Here is a 15,674-nt window from a genome sequence, read left to right on the forward strand (position 1 = left end):
AATCATTATTTCTGTTTCTGCTCTAGTCAGGTGAAGGGAATAAATTTAAACTAAAGGTAAATGCATGTGAGACAATAGTCTTGGAATCTTTATTTTGAGGTGTGAGACTCTGGAAGGCTTTAACAACTGAAGTTGTGCAGTATTCTAAGAAGTTTTTTAAAAAGAAATTAAGCTTTTTGATTTGTCTTAAGGTACAAATCCCTCGACATCAGCAATTTGTTTCTTGTGTTAGACAATGGATGAAGTACTGAGGTTCCAAGAACTAGGTACTCATGAGTGCCCAGATTTAGTTCCTGCCCTCAGAGAGCTTACCTTCTAGCACAAAAATTCATGGCATTATCTGCATAGTGTGTTCTTTTTCTTTCTTTCTTTTTTTTCTCCTCTGTATTTCCCTAATGCAAACTGCTCCGTTTCAGTATTCCACGAATGGCTTCACAACTCATACTGTGGACAGTTCTGGTCAGGGAGTGAAAAATGGAGGGCAGGAGACCATTGAAATGGTGAAAGGAAGACACCAGACCTTGGAATCGTGCCAGGGGGCTGGTCATCATCACACTCTGGAATCATATAAAGGAGGCGGACAGCACACCCTGGACCCCTGCAGGGGAGGACTCGTGGAGGTGGACAACTGCAAATACACTTACTCTGAGTGGCATAATTTCACTCAGCCCCATCTCGGTGAAGTGAGTTTCCCTACGTGTCCTACAAAAATCTATTTTGATTTCTTTTCAACTTTCTAAATAATTATAATTTAGTGGCCTGATCTTTATTTTTAATTATTAGTCTACTAAGATTTCCTTAATTTTGATTTAGTTATTATGTTCGGATCTGAAGTGGATCTTTACTTTTCCTCACATTTTGTTGTATTTTTAGTTCTTACTGAAATACTGTGAGATAGTTAAATGATATTTCTCATGACTTTGTGGTACTATTTCCCACCTAACAAGTCTTGTCTTAGAAATCAAAAGTGTGATACAAGGTAATTCTAGCCTGTGCAGTCATTATGCCTATGTGGAAAGATCTGAGCCCATATTAATTTGGGTTAAATTTAATGGATGCATTTCATTTTAGCCAAAATTTTGAAGGAAAAGTAATGATTACTTAAAATAGACACTTTTATACGTGCCGTCACATGTGTGACTTTTAGAAACAGGCTATGTAGTGTATTTATAGTGCGATTTACCATACAGACCAATCATGTGAATTTTCTATATGTAGGAATCCATTAGAGGACACACTCTGATTAAAAATTAAACAATGAAAGGTAAATCAAAGCCATTATTTTTATGTTAGTAAGTTTTGGTGTTTAAAATAATAGTAATAAAATATGTTCTGTTTTTTCCCTTGGCAGAAGGTACAGCTGTGTAATCAGGATGACAATCATAAGCATGCCCAAGACTATGTCCTTACATACAACTATGAAGGAAAGGGATCAGTGGCTGGTTCTGTAGGCTGTTGCAGTGAACGACAAGAAGAGGATGGGCTTGAATTTTTGGATCATTTGGAACCCAAATTTAAGACACTAGCAGAAACATGCATAAAGAGATGAATGCCTTCTTAAAATCCTACAAGAGTCAGTGGCTTTATCACCTTTTTTTTTTTAATTAAAAGCTAAGTTTTTGAAAAAGAAGATACTATGTTTGGGACTTTTTTCCCTTTATTTTGATGTGCATTATTGTTTACATTTGGGTATAATAACAACAGCCAATTTATAGTGCAATAAAATATAATTAATTCAAGTCTATATCATGGACTACTTAAAGTATAACCTGATAGAAAATTGTAGAGACTTTGCTTTAATGTGATCTCTGATTACCTAGTTAATTAATTGTGTGGTGCTTGAAGACTGTTCTCCTAAACATTCTAAAGTATATATACTGTATTCTTAATATTGTTTTATTCTTGTAACGTGATCATTCTTCATAATGCGAAGGGAGATTCCCAACTAGGCATTGACTTATTTTGGTGGAGTTTGGTTCCTAGGTTGTATTCTATATGAAATCCTGCACTGAATCTATCTTTCCTGTTACCCACGTTGTCGAATTTAAGTTTAAAAGTGCTTTAAGAATGTATTTTCACTATTACAAGGTTTTGAGTCTTTCTCTCCCACCCTCCCTCATTCCCTCCCTCATTCTCTCCCTCCAGGACCCATCTCTTTCTTTCTCTCCTTCTCCCTTCCCCTTTCCCTTCTCCATCTCCCTCTCTCTTTCCCTCTATCTCTCTCTTTCTCTCCCCTTTGTTTTTTAAAATTTTTACTTGGGTTGAAGAATTTAAATATTTTAAAAACCATCTCTCTTTTATCCTCTTATAAAGTGAATTATTCCATTTCTATTTTATATGAGGGCATGTATTCTTGGTTTTTCTTAAAACCAATGTAAAGTCGACTTTCTTATTTCAAATATCTTGGTGATTGCTTCATTATCTCTTCAACAAAGAACCTTTAATTTTGCCTTTGAAACTAGAAATGTGTCATATTTTTATTAGATGCAACTTTCTATGTTAACAAAAAGAATAGTGTAATGGAAATTGTGATGTGGCTATTTCGTATACAATAGAATTTTTACAGCTCATGTCTTTAATGTAAGGATACTGTTTATAAATAAAAAGTAGTGATGGTTTTTAAAATAAACTTTGAAATACAGGGATTGTGAAAGCTCTAGGAACAATTATTTTATAACTTTTTAGATGACATTTCTGGCCATACCTATATGTTTGTAAAGTTATTTTTTAGTATTTTAAAATTAAAAATTTTTAATGAATGTAGAGCAAACTATTTAAATTTTGAAAGACTAAGACAAAATTAAACTTAATAGTCAACCAAATTCCAGGCTAGGTTTCACGGCTGATTTCAGTCAGTGATTTTTCTATATGTGCTAACCATTTGGACATTTTAAATGTATTTCTAATATTTAAGCTTATTAGTGATATACCTATCTTGAATTCACAAGGTTAGCTTATAACATTTTTTAAAGATTGATATTGGGTAATTATTCAATAATCAGATTATCTTTTTAATAGTTTTATTACTGCTCAGTCAAATATGCTACTTCTCAAAGTTATTTTTAATAAATTATGTTCAAAATTCTTGTATATTACTAGTTATGATAAAGTAAATTGAGTAGTTTTTAAAAATTAGTATGAGTTCATTAATCATGTGTCTGATATGAGCTTATGGGATTTTATTTTCTTACTTAGAGAAATGAGTCTCTTTGGAATCCTGTGCTACATTTTTTAGAATGTTAAAGTTTGATTTAGAGAGATCATTGGTCCATTGTTATCACCACATTTATATAATTTTCTATTCTAAAAACTGTAATGCTATGAGATATTGGTTAAGTTGAATAATTTCTCTGTGTCTGCTTTTTTTCCCATCCTAAAGTGGGGGATAATAATAGAGAACTCTTTTCCTGGGGTGACTATAAGACATTTGAATAAAAAATGGGTTTTAAACATGAAAGTTATACAGAGTTATCCACCTAAAGGGCACTCCTAATAATACTGATTTTAAATAAATCACATATACAACCTATTTATATTAACAAAAATCAATTAAGAAAATTGGATAATGGAAAGAGTTGTTTTATTTTGACTTTAGAATGTTTGTCGATTGAGTATGTCTTCATAGTAATCACTTGATAATTGGGTATTATATATCCAATGGTTCAGAACATATATTGCAAAGATTGTTGAAGCCTCCGCAAAGGCTTGCCTAGTTTGAAATACTATGAAAGTAATTAGATGGAAAGAAGCATATCCACTTCTTAAAATGGGCACTAATTCTAAAACCTTATAAAAATTATATGCATATAAGATTCCTCCTGTCAAAGCCCTTCCTTAGCTGTTCTCCTAGCTGTCCTGCTAGAAAGATGGCTTGTCTCAGAGGCAAGCAGTTGCTTGCCTGGGAGTTTAAGTCTCTTTGGCAGCCACCATTATAACAGTAAGTGCAAAGACTCCAGAAAAAGTGCCTTGATGCAAACTCCCATCTCCACTCTTACTAACTGTGGAGTTTCAGAAGTCACTTAACTTTGAGTCTAGTTTCCTCACTTGTAGAACCGGTATGAGGGAGTTGGAGGACTCTACTTGATGTGTTGTCGGAGTTTAAAGAGTTAATTCATAAAAAGAGTTGACACCGAGCACTCAATATATGTTAGCTGCTAATATTATACGAGAGAAGAGGATGCTTAGTTGGGAAGAGTCATAGCTCCAGTCTCCATTTTGCTTTACAGCTGACATTTTACCGTGATGTCATTCATCTTTCCCAGAAGCTTAACCAGTGATTTACCTGTGAAAGGGACTTCATGGCTCATAATAGTTTCCAAGTCTCTCATTCTTGGTATTAAGGAAGCTACCTCTTATTTATATCATTTTCCGCTTTTCTTTTTCATCCCCTAACTGGTTATCTTGGTTTCCCATTTTGTTGTGCAAAATCTGATGTTGCCTACAGCCTTCCTTTTAGTCTTCATCCAACCTTTTCCTGGGCTTCACATTGAAGTCTTGACACCAGGTCAACTCCTTAGGCAATAACATTCTGAGAACAAAACACCTTTCCTTCTAAGTGCCTAGAGCCATCATATTTCAACCTTCTTGTATAACTGAAGCTCCAAGAAATTACACGATACTATATGTAGGTCTACAGTTCTTATTCAGTTCTTCTGTGAGACCTAATACTTTAAACTTATGTAAAAAGACAAACATGTTACCACATCAAATCAGGTTCTCCTGGGTTTTGTATATAGTGTCCTCCTAATTACTTAGCCTTGAAACAGAATCTTCAGCATTGTTCTCTTTTTACATGGCACATCTTATTTGTTGTCCCATACTGCCAAATTTTCTGAGAATTTTAAACAAATTTTTTTCACTCATTCATTTATTCATTCATTTTTTGCATAGTCATTTAATACCTTTCCCATATAGTTATATAAGGCCTTCCTAATGTAGACTGTGCTGGTAAGAGAAGGTAAGAAATGAATCAGCTATTCGTCTACCCACACACTCTAGGATAGGACAAGACATGGTGGATGTGAGTATGGAATGAGCCAATGCCTATAAAACACATCACATGATACCTGGCACATAGTAAGCACTTAATACCGGTAAAAAAAATTCCAGATAATGCCATAGAAGTGGGCTATTCCAGTGAGTGAAGTGCTTCTGCTACTCCCAAGCTGAGTGTTCATGAGCATCAGGAGTACTCTACTTCTGTCCTCTACACCTCTCTTCGTGTGTTTCTCCAGCTAGTGTCCTGTTTCAAACCCTCAACATCATTCAGCTGTAAAGGTGTTTGTGCCTCCAATCTCTTTCGTCCTTCCAACTACCATCAAAGAACAAATACGATGATCTCACTCTCCTGCCTAAAAGCCTTCCATGGTTTTAGGTAATAAATTTGAAATGAAAAATCACGTTCAATTCAAATGCCAATCTCCTCGTACCCCCACACACTTTCTCTGTGCCTTGCTAGTGACGAGGCCTCCTGCCGTTCTCTGACTGACCTGTAATGAACAGAGCTGGCTATCCAGCAAATGGTGGGAAAGGCTTGGTAAATAGCAAGATCTTTAAACTTCCGAGTTTTTATGGTGTTGTTTATGTTTAGATAATGTGTATGTTTTCTTCTATTATTTTTCTCCCTCAGATCTGAGTTTCAGTCTGAGGACTGAAATCCTGCAAAATGAAATTCTGATCTTCCTCCCCAGGAATATCCCCTCTCCCCACCTTGCCCCCCGTACTTTACTCCACCAAACTAAGGAGCAACTTAAATCACTTTCATTTAACTTTTTAAAAATTAAGCAAGTAAATGCATCACTCAGCTGCATTTTAAAATAAAGAAACAACATAGAGTCTTCATGTAAAGTGAAACACGGTAATGCTAAAAACAAACAAAAAAAACAGGAAGTAAAAAGCAAGCTAGTACTTTGATGAAGCTAGTTATTAGAGTAAGTGGAACACTTTGACTTTATTTAAAAAAAGAAAAATATATAGAGGAATATTACTGTGTCATGGCTTTTGGACATGTTCTTTACTTTTAAACCCATTTGGTATGTTCTAAACTCTGGATACATATGAAATTAACACGAAGGCTCTCACTGATGATTCCCTGTAATAGTATTAGTTGGTGAAGGGAAAAACCAAGGGCTATTTTATTGCCATTCTTTAGCTCCTTTGTGACTGTTCCTTCCTGCCCCTACAGAGAATCTGGACATAGGTAAGAGATTAGAACTATGGAGTTTCTGCTCACTGCCCATTTTCTTTCAGTTATTATGTTGGGATGCAGGAATGAGTACAAAGCAGAATATTGTTTCTTTTACAGTTCACAAATATTAGGGCAAACTTGCTGAATTATTTGCTTGCACTATTTTTAGAGTATGGTTCACAGATCATCTGCGTCAAAGTTGCCCATGGTGTTAAAGTTCCCCTCTTGACCCAGAATCTTGAGGATCACAGGCTGGTGGGAAGAAGTATGGAAGTCTTCCCTTTTCAATAAGTTTCCTGGGTCACTTTTACATCCTCTGAAGTTTGAGAACCATTGATTGAGATTAGTAACTGGATATATGTGATTTTTTTTGGAACTTTATGAAACTGAAATGTTTTTAATTTGCAACTTCATATAAGATACATTAAATAAAATAAACATGTGCCAAATAATTGAAATGCATTGGTTACTAAAATTTCACAATTTCAGTAAATTAGCTATTTAGAATGTACTGTGTACTCCACTGTTCCTATTCACCACATGGAGTGAACTGGAAGCATAGTCTAAATTAAGGAGGGACCATGGGACCAGGATGCTTAGAAAACACTCAGTGAAAACTAATTTTGCCACATAAGTGCAGCTAGCCAATGAGACATACAAATTATGCTGCATATGTTCCCAAAACAAATCAAGTTTCCAGAGAGAAATAGGACTAGGAGGGTCAATACCAGGTGTAACAGGTGACTCTGTCCATGAGATGGCAGCTATTTGTCCAGTACTATGATGTGTGGAGGCTATGTCAGGTCAGGTGACAGACAATGCTCATTGTGTGACTGTGACGGCCAGTAGATTCAGAGGGGCCTATGAAATAAGGAAAGGACATGGGGAAAGGGTCAAGACTTTTCAGCATAAGGAATGTTTCCATAGGAAAGGTGGACAATTGAAAATTTTCTAGGAACCAAGGACATGAGGGAAACCCCCGGAGAATGAGAAGTTCAGAAAGTCAGAGTTGAGAGGAAGAAGGATCAACATATAGAACTTTGATGCAATATTACCAGTCAAATCAGGTAAAATAAATTATCCTAAGAAAGTGAGATAATAGTGAGAAGATTCCACACACATGCAAAGATGTTTACTTCTGCGGCATTAAGTATGTGGATAATTGGAAATAAACTAAATGTCCCATGATAGAAAAGTAAATAATTTATAATATATTATCATGATATATTATCATGATCTAGAGTACCATAACTGAAGATAATAGATATAATGATCATGCGCATTAACTTTCTGGACAGAAGGACTTGAATCCAAATTGCAACTTTGTTCTCACTAACTGAGGAACCTTGGTAAGTCACAAAAGCCTCACATTTCTTACATATAAAATGGAGACACAATAGGATAAATGAGATAAATAAAAGAGCTTAGGTTTGGCTCATCACTATATAAATGGTAGCTGTTATTTTTGTGATAATGATAATGGAATATCATGCAATCACTTTATTTTGAAGACTAATTAAATAAGGAAAGGCATACAATATAGTATTAACAAAAAAGTATAATAATTCTCCAGATCAGCAAAATCTAACGTTTAAATAAAGACCATATATAACATACTAAAATATTGACTGGTAATCTCTGGGTGATGAAATACTCTTCATTATATGTTTCTGTGTTTCCTTTATACAATGAACATTTATTATTTATAAAATCAGAGGGAAATTAATAAAATGAAATAAAGAGCAAAAAAAAAAACTCATGGGCTTTAGGTTTTTGGAGTTTTATAGATCTATGAAGAAAAATCTGCTATATTAGCCTTATTATATTAAGCCTACAATGAATACAACATATTCATAGAAAATTATTGAATTAAGGCAAGAAAAAATAAAGGAAAATATTTTATCATCTCATATTATTGTAATTGAGTGCACTCATATCCTTTTGGTCTTAAAATTTCACTTTAACACACTTAGCGTTCGTCATATAAATTTTCCTGTACTGTCTAGACTAAGAATAAATAATCAGTTTATTAGAAATGACAAATGAAATATTTCAAACAGTATTTCTACGAGTGCAAGAGTGAACCAAGTAAACTGTTCATTCCGTAACAAGCCAAGCTACTCCCTATTTCTCCTGCCACAGACAGAATCGAAGTTAATCTTTGTACAATGGATGCCATGCTTAGTCTCCATTAGTTTTTAAACATTGTAGCATTGTGGTCTGGCCTACAGCCTGAACTTTTTTGTTAATGAAAAAATAGCAGTCATTTTCTAATTTTGTTGGTTTCTTTATCTCATACAAAGTTTTTATATAAACCAGTTAATTTAAATTCCTCTTTTATGCATAACATTTAGAAATCTTATGAGAATAAATATCATTTTTAAAAAAAGTCTACAAATAAAAGTATTTCTGAAATTCTAAATGGTCCATTGACTATTCACAAGGCTTAAGAAAATAAGCTCTTGGACAATACAAGAATTTAGATAGTCTCCTAGAAACTAGAACAAGGTTTAACTTATAGGTATAGTTTTGTTTGCTGTAATTATAATTGGGCATACTATTATTATTCCAAGAATAATAATAAAATTTCAACCCTGCCAATACATTTCAGTCTTAAGCAGAAAAAAAGCCCTACGATTTGTTTCAACCACTTTGGTTTTATTAATAGATTAATTTATCTCCGTTTTTTTTATTTTTAAAGAAAAGAATAGTGGTCTAAAATTCTGGGGTTTTATTTCAGCTTTCTTAGAACCTAGCTCTGCATCTTCAGGTAAATCACTAACTCCTTCTTTGGTATATGTTTCTTCAATGGCATGAGGATCGAGACCAGATTAAATATGTAGTCATTTTGTCATAATTTTCTATGCTTCTATGTTAATTAAATACGAATGAAATTGTAATTCAATATTAGTAAAACACTAATTCCCAAACTTTCTCCAAGTCAAGAGATTGTATTTCAAATATCTGTGATGTGTGGGGTTGTATGTCAAGAGTGGGGCAAGGGTGATTGAATTAGTTTGCTGTTAGCCTCGTGCCTACGTGAAACTGATAAGTGGCCTTGATAACATGCCTCTAGGGAGAAATGCTCAGATCTCTGCCTTGTACCCAGGACTCTTCTGATGCTTCACTTTGTATCATATATCTGAATATGTACCTGAAACTCAATTATTTAGAAAGTTACCTTTTGCTTTTTTTGCCTGAGTTCCTTTAGGAAAGCTACCAATAATATTTTTGGCAATGTTTAGTCTCTTGAAAAACCTTACCACTTTTTCATAGTCTCACTGATCTCATCATTTCCTTTCTTTCTCAGCTTAAAGCTATTTATTCATTTCAAAATCTATTTCACTATAATCTTCAACTTCCTTTCTTTTCACTTTTCCTTCGTAATCACTTGGCAAAACCCTATCACTGGACAAACCCCATTTACCACCTATTTCATGACTTTTGCTTGAGCCCTAAAACATGGCTAAAAACAAAACAAAATAACAAATAAAAATGCTTAACCATGCTGACTCTCATTTCTGACCCACAATTTTAGCCTGTTACCTAAGTTCAGGGTTTTTTAAACAGTGAAACACAAGCAATTGGTTGAGACACAGTTAACTAATTTGAGGGGTTGCAACTTGCATTATTAATGGATTAGAAGACAATGAACAGAAACAGTTGGTGTGTATTATGCATAGGGATAGTTAAGTTTGTTCATGAAACTTTTATTATGGGTTATATGCATGAATTGTGTGCCAGTTCACAACATTAAAAATATTTATTATTATAGATTGGAGTCAACAATTTAAAATATTGATATAGTCATTTTAAAATTTTACACTTACTCTCTGCTCAGATCTCTGATGCACTTTCCTTACTTAGCAGATAAACTTGCAGCTGATTTCAGTGACAAAATAGAAGCAGAAGAGAACTCCCTTATTTTTCTACCACCCACTCTATCAGACTACAACAGTTATACCATATACTTTCACTTTTATCCTTTATATCGAATGAACTTTCTCTGCTCCTATTCAAGGCAACCTCTCCATGAATACACTGGTTCCTTTGGCTTCCTCACGATTTTTGTCCATGAAATTAAATCTCTGTCTCCTACATCATTAATTATCTGCTCTTGCCTGGATCATTCCCAATAATAAACAGAAATGCTTAATAGAAATAATAGTTAACATATGTGTAGTAGTTACCATGTGCCATATCCTGTTATGAGAACTTTTCATGTTAATTCTTTGTATTGTTACTTAAATTAGAAACTATTGATTCCCACTTTATGGATGAGAAAACTGAGACACAGAAATGTTAAATTAAGTAACTCAGAGTAGCAGCACTAGGATGTTTCCTATAATGCAGTCATAGTGATTTATAAAATGTATAAATCATATCCTGCCTCCCTCCCTCAAAGTCTTTCAATGGCTTCTTTTATGAGTAGATAGGATTAAAATAAAACAAACTCTTTAACAAGGGCTCTGAGGTTGTGTGTGTGTGTGTGTGTGTGTGTGTTTTAACTTGGAGGCTTTTTTTTAAATCACTTCATATGCGAGTACCCCTCACTCCACTCCAACATCTGTTGATTTCTCTCTGTTCTCTGAACATACCAGGCTTGTTCTGACCTCCAGGGCTTTTACACTTGCTGTTCTCTCAGGCTGGAATGTTTATCTCCAGATCATGGATCCCTCTCCATCATTCAGGTCTCCAACCAAAGTTCACATCTCAATAAATCTTTTTCATATAGCCTCTATAAAATACCCACTTTTCAGGCTATTTTATCTAGCTTGGGTGTCAGGACTGTTTGGTCATCCTAAAAGACATGTGAAAGAAAACCTGTGGCTTCAGGAATCATGCCTTCACCACTGTCAATTATATGTGGCTTAAGAACATTCGTGTTGTCTCAGTTGAGAGTATGGGATGGAAAGACAAAAAAGCAAGTAAAGCATGAACTAAAGGAAGAGATTCAAAAACAAAAACAAACACAAGACACCAGGTAGAGATAAACAGAGCTATCTCAAAGAGAAGTAGGAGTTTGTTTCAACACTGGCATAAACTCCCCATTAATAAGATATTGTATTGCAGTACTTTATAGGAGGGCAGTGGAAGTGCTTATCTTTGTCCCATATTTACTGTGCCATCATGTTAAATGCCTTACATGATAGCATTGGCTATCCAAATGGAAAAGAATAGCAAAATAATAGATTTTTTTTTCTTTTCTCCAATGGCTGTGGACATCAAAATAAATTGTAAGAACTGTGTCTATTATAAGCAGAGGAAAATCTTAATGACATATAGAACCATCATCTGGAACCATTTAAAACACTAAGCTCCAAGAGCTAAAATAAGTATTCCTGCCCTTGAGATGGGAAAGCAGAACCATTGGAGGCTTGCTAGCCAAGAATATTTTACCAAATGGAAACCTTTAGACTTAGTGTGCTCATCACTTCCAATATCTCTCAGGAGAAAGAAAACCTGACTTTCAGTGTACAGAATGAGAAAGAAAAAGTTGAGATTGGGTGACATTGGTGTCAATTATCTTGGGAATATTACAGAAAGGCAGATCACCATAAAGGAGAAAAGACGTCATGGCCACATCTACCATGCTTGTCCATTCTCAACTTCTTTTGTCCATCATCCTAGGATGAGAGGACTTGGAGGAGGCAGTGGTTTCCAGTCTCTGCCTAGACCTTTGAAATAGTACAGCAGTTGAGATCAGATAATTCATCATCAGACAGCCGAGAAGCTATTCCAGAAAATATCTGATTGCTACTTAATGCTGTCTTGAGTAGGAAATAAAAAAGTTCTTATGGATGATGACTCTTTGAGTTTGGAATAATTTAGTCTCAGATATTAAAAAAAATAAAACTACTTATTACTTTGGGGACCTGTAGGAAGATTTTGGTTAGAGATTCTCATTTTAAAAGTGAAGTATTATAGCTAAGATTAGGACTTTCCCTGACCACCATCCAAGATGGGCTTTGAATCTGAGAGAAATAACCAATTTTATAGAGCACGTCAAGAACACTGCAGTCTTAGTAGAAAGGGGCAATAAAACAACCTTTTTGGTACATACTTACATGAAATATTATTAATGTCTCCTATCTATCTATCTATCTATCTATCTATCTATCTATCTATCTATCTATCTATCTATCTTTAATGTTCAGGCAGAACCCCTGTATTTAGAAGAACAGGTATCTGGTATAAACTTACAGAGATGTGTGCAAGACTAGATAGAGTTTATCAGTTAGGGACGTGCCTATCTTATTATAACACTGAAAGGCAAACACAAGTATGATGCTTGAAAATAATGTAAGAAAAGAACCAATTGTTGAGGCATTGTTCTGTTCAGTGAACACTAAATAGCTAATTGGTGGAAAGCTGGTCTTCATCTAGTGACATAGGGAAACTAGGCAGGCTGAAAAAAAAGATAAATCAAAATTAATGTCTTGAATAAATAAAATTAGTGAATAATTAATAGTAGATAAAATAATTAATAAAAATAAATAATTGCTAAATTAAATAATTCACCGCCAATACGAAACTGGTGGGAAAAGTTGTTTCTCTGCTCCTGAGCTAGTTGGTAGGCATTTGAGCTGGGGAATATGCCAGCTTCTCCAAGCTGATGTTGAGGGACAGTCCTCCTAAGCTTCTGGGAAAAAGAAGCCTGATGAGGCAGTGAATCAGAGAATGATGTGGGATTAAATGACACATGGGATCTGGAAGTCAGCCCACTCACACCCGTAGCCTTCATGCTTAAGTAATGCCCTTTGAACAGGCAGATGCACACAATGAGCTCCTGGGGACATGAGAACATCCAGGACAAACTAAAGCCTCACCCGGTAGGAGGAGATTTTCACGCTGAAGGAAATAGAAGTGAGGAATTATGGGATGATTCCAAGATGAGAAGGACTGAAAATTCATCCTGTGTCAGGGCTTCGTTACACTGCTTTTCTCCGGTTACTGTAAGAAGTCATCACTCACACAATAACCTTTTGTTTTCTGTGTGGAAATCACTATTCTTTCTAGCCTGGGGAGACCTAGGAGACCACGCCTCTCTCCTTATAAGGTCTGTTGGCAGGAGAGAGAATATCTGTAAGGGTGTCTGAAGATTTTAGTGGAGGAAGAGTAAAACCATTGTAACAGTTCTTGAATCATTAATTAATAGGAACCTTTCTGAGCTTGGCACACCCTCTCGGGATTGGACTGTTGTCATGGTGTTACTTAAACTAGATAATTCTGAACTTGAGAAATGTACAAATGTTTGACTTTGGTATGATTGTTGCCAAGGTTATAGTGAAAAGCCACACTTCTGGATGTGAGCGAGCTTTCTCCTGGGCAGATATTAATTGTGAAACCTGAGGATCCAGCACAGAAAAAAACCTAAGGGAAAACTTCTCTCCCTTGGGAGGTCAGGGCTCATTTTGGTCTAGACTTGAGGTTCTCTGTGCTGTCTGGATCACTTCCTTGGGGGTGAAACTAGACCTGGGAGGGGTGCTTGCCATGGAAAGACAGGAGAAGAACAAGACAGGGGTTCTGGAATGGCTTTTGTTCTGGGCAGCAAGGTAATATTATAGGTTACTCTTCAACTTACTGTTATCTCCAAGTCTCCAGTGGTCTTTTTAAATGACCGAAATGTCACGGCCATTCTCAGTGTTGCCCTGGGAAATCAGTGGAGGGCCTCTAGTCACACTTTGGGAAAAGTAATACAGAGAGAGCAACATCCTCTCTTGGAGGCCAGAGTGGCAGTAGCAGAGATGGTCGCCCGAGGAGGAAAACATCAGCAAGGGGGAGAGAATCTGACCACTGGGTTCCCAAGCATGAGGGAAGAGCCCTTTAAAAGAGCAAGTGGCTACATTAAGGGCAATCAATTTCTAAGAATAGTCTGTGAGGGCTCCTGGCATTTGATTTCACATTTGTGTAGTGATCCTCACTGTTGCTACAAGTGTTTTTTTTTTTTTAATTACTATTTATTACTGTGACTATTAATAGTCTAAGAGTGATTCTGAGCTAATGTCTCATGACAGAACTCATTTTGTATCAAAAGGACTTTTCGAAAGACTTTTACTCGGTTTTAATTTAAGCTTTTTATTTTTTATAAATTTCCTTTTCATTACTACCAAATTTGTTCCAAACGTCTTATAGCTGCTCTGGTTGTGTTTTTTAGGTGTGTTTGAGGAGATCCACACTCCCACTCAGGTGAGTAGGTGGGTGAGACTAGCACCTGTTGGCAGTGAGTTGTGCAAGGCAGCTTGACTCAAGAGGGCCAGGAGTCAGCTTCCACCTCCTAAGGTCATTATTCTTTCTGAAACCAGAGATTCCTCTCAGGTACAGAGAACTCTTCTTAATAATCTTAAATGTGCATTCTACTGAAAATTTTACAATTCACCTGGATTCCTAAAGTATTGTATTTTCGCTTAAAATCACTTACCATTTTTGATCCTTTATTATTGCTGCTCTTAACCTTCAAACTAAGAAAATAACAAGGAAAATGAGTTTCTTTTCCATAATTTATCTTTTTAGTAATGATTTTCAATGGACTTTTTAGTTTGAGGGATAAGTTATTAAAATAAAGGCATTTCAGAATAACTATGATGTCTTATGATTTAAGTTAATTTTATTATAGAAGGCATCCAGTTCTAAATGTATTCAAACTGAAGCTCATATTTTAAATTTATTTTTAACAAAATCATTTAAAATTGTCAGTAAGCTTAACAATCTCTTCAATTACACAGTACAGCTGAAATAACCAGATGATAGCTATCTTAAAGTTTTAGTCACTTAGAGGACAGTAATAATCAGGTCAGCTCACTCTAGTTGAAAAAGTTGAAATCACTGAAAAGTAGGACTACTTAGAATGCAGACAAACATTTCATAAACAGGTCCATTAATGACATTTACGAATTCATTAACTCAGCAAAAGTGATAATTCTGTATTTGTAGTTAGTAATCCTTTTCACAGATTGAGTGGTTGGCTTTTCATCTCTTCCAGGAAGAAATTTCACTTCTCAGCCTGATTTGTCCCAAGCCTATTATCTTTCTAACCTAATTCCCAGACACAGAAATTCTTCTGTCCAGTGGTTCTGAAGGAACTTCTTTCTGTTTCCTTGACATGGGAAGTCCTCATAATACTACCCTTCAGAGCTCTGCTAGTGATGTTGCTATCGCTGTTACCTGGAGCACACTCCATCCAGCCTTCCCTTTTTCTCTTTTGGTTCTTATCTGAAGCACTATTTCTCATAGTTCAGAAGGCCGAAGGTCTAAAATCAAAGTGCTGGTTGATTTGGTTTTTGATGAAAGCGCTCTTCCTGGCTTGTAGACAGCCACCTTCTCTCTGTGTCCACACATGTCATTGGAGTGGGGGTGAAGGGAAGAGGAAAGGGGCTTTGCTTTCTGGTGTCTTTTTTCATAAGGGCACTAACACCATCAGATCAGGACCCCAACATTAGAACCTCATTTAACTTTTATTACTTTATAGGTCCCATCTCCAAAAACA

General features: G+C 35.5%; 1 protein-coding gene across 2 annotated transcripts in view; it reads left to right on the forward strand.

The window, feature by feature from the left end:
* DSC2 (desmocollin 2) overlaps nucleotides 1–3,457 on the forward strand; it is a 30,157-nt gene extending 26,700 nt beyond the window's left edge. The window contains exons 15-17 of one of the 2 annotated variants that reach the window (XM_039843931.1): nucleotides 417–683; nucleotides 1,219–1,264; nucleotides 1,352–1,468. In XM_039843931.1, the coding sequence (XP_039699865.1) occupies nucleotides 417–683; nucleotides 1,219–1,254 (303 nt within the window). In that variant the 3' untranslated portion in view covers nucleotides 1,255–1,264; nucleotides 1,352–1,468. Of the gene's footprint in view, nucleotides 1–416; nucleotides 684–1,218; nucleotides 1,265–1,351 lie in introns of both variants that reach the window. The other variant, XM_039843930.1, reaches the window with a different exon arrangement.
* Nucleotides 3,458–15,674: the final 12,217 nt, after the last annotated feature.

The sequence above is a fragment of the Pteropus medius genome, unplaced genomic scaffold (genome assembly GCF_902729225.1).
Source record: "Pteropus medius unplaced genomic scaffold, Ma_sr-lr_union100, whole genome shotgun sequence".
NCBI lineage: Eukaryota > Metazoa > Chordata > Mammalia > Chiroptera > Pteropodidae > Pteropus > Pteropus medius.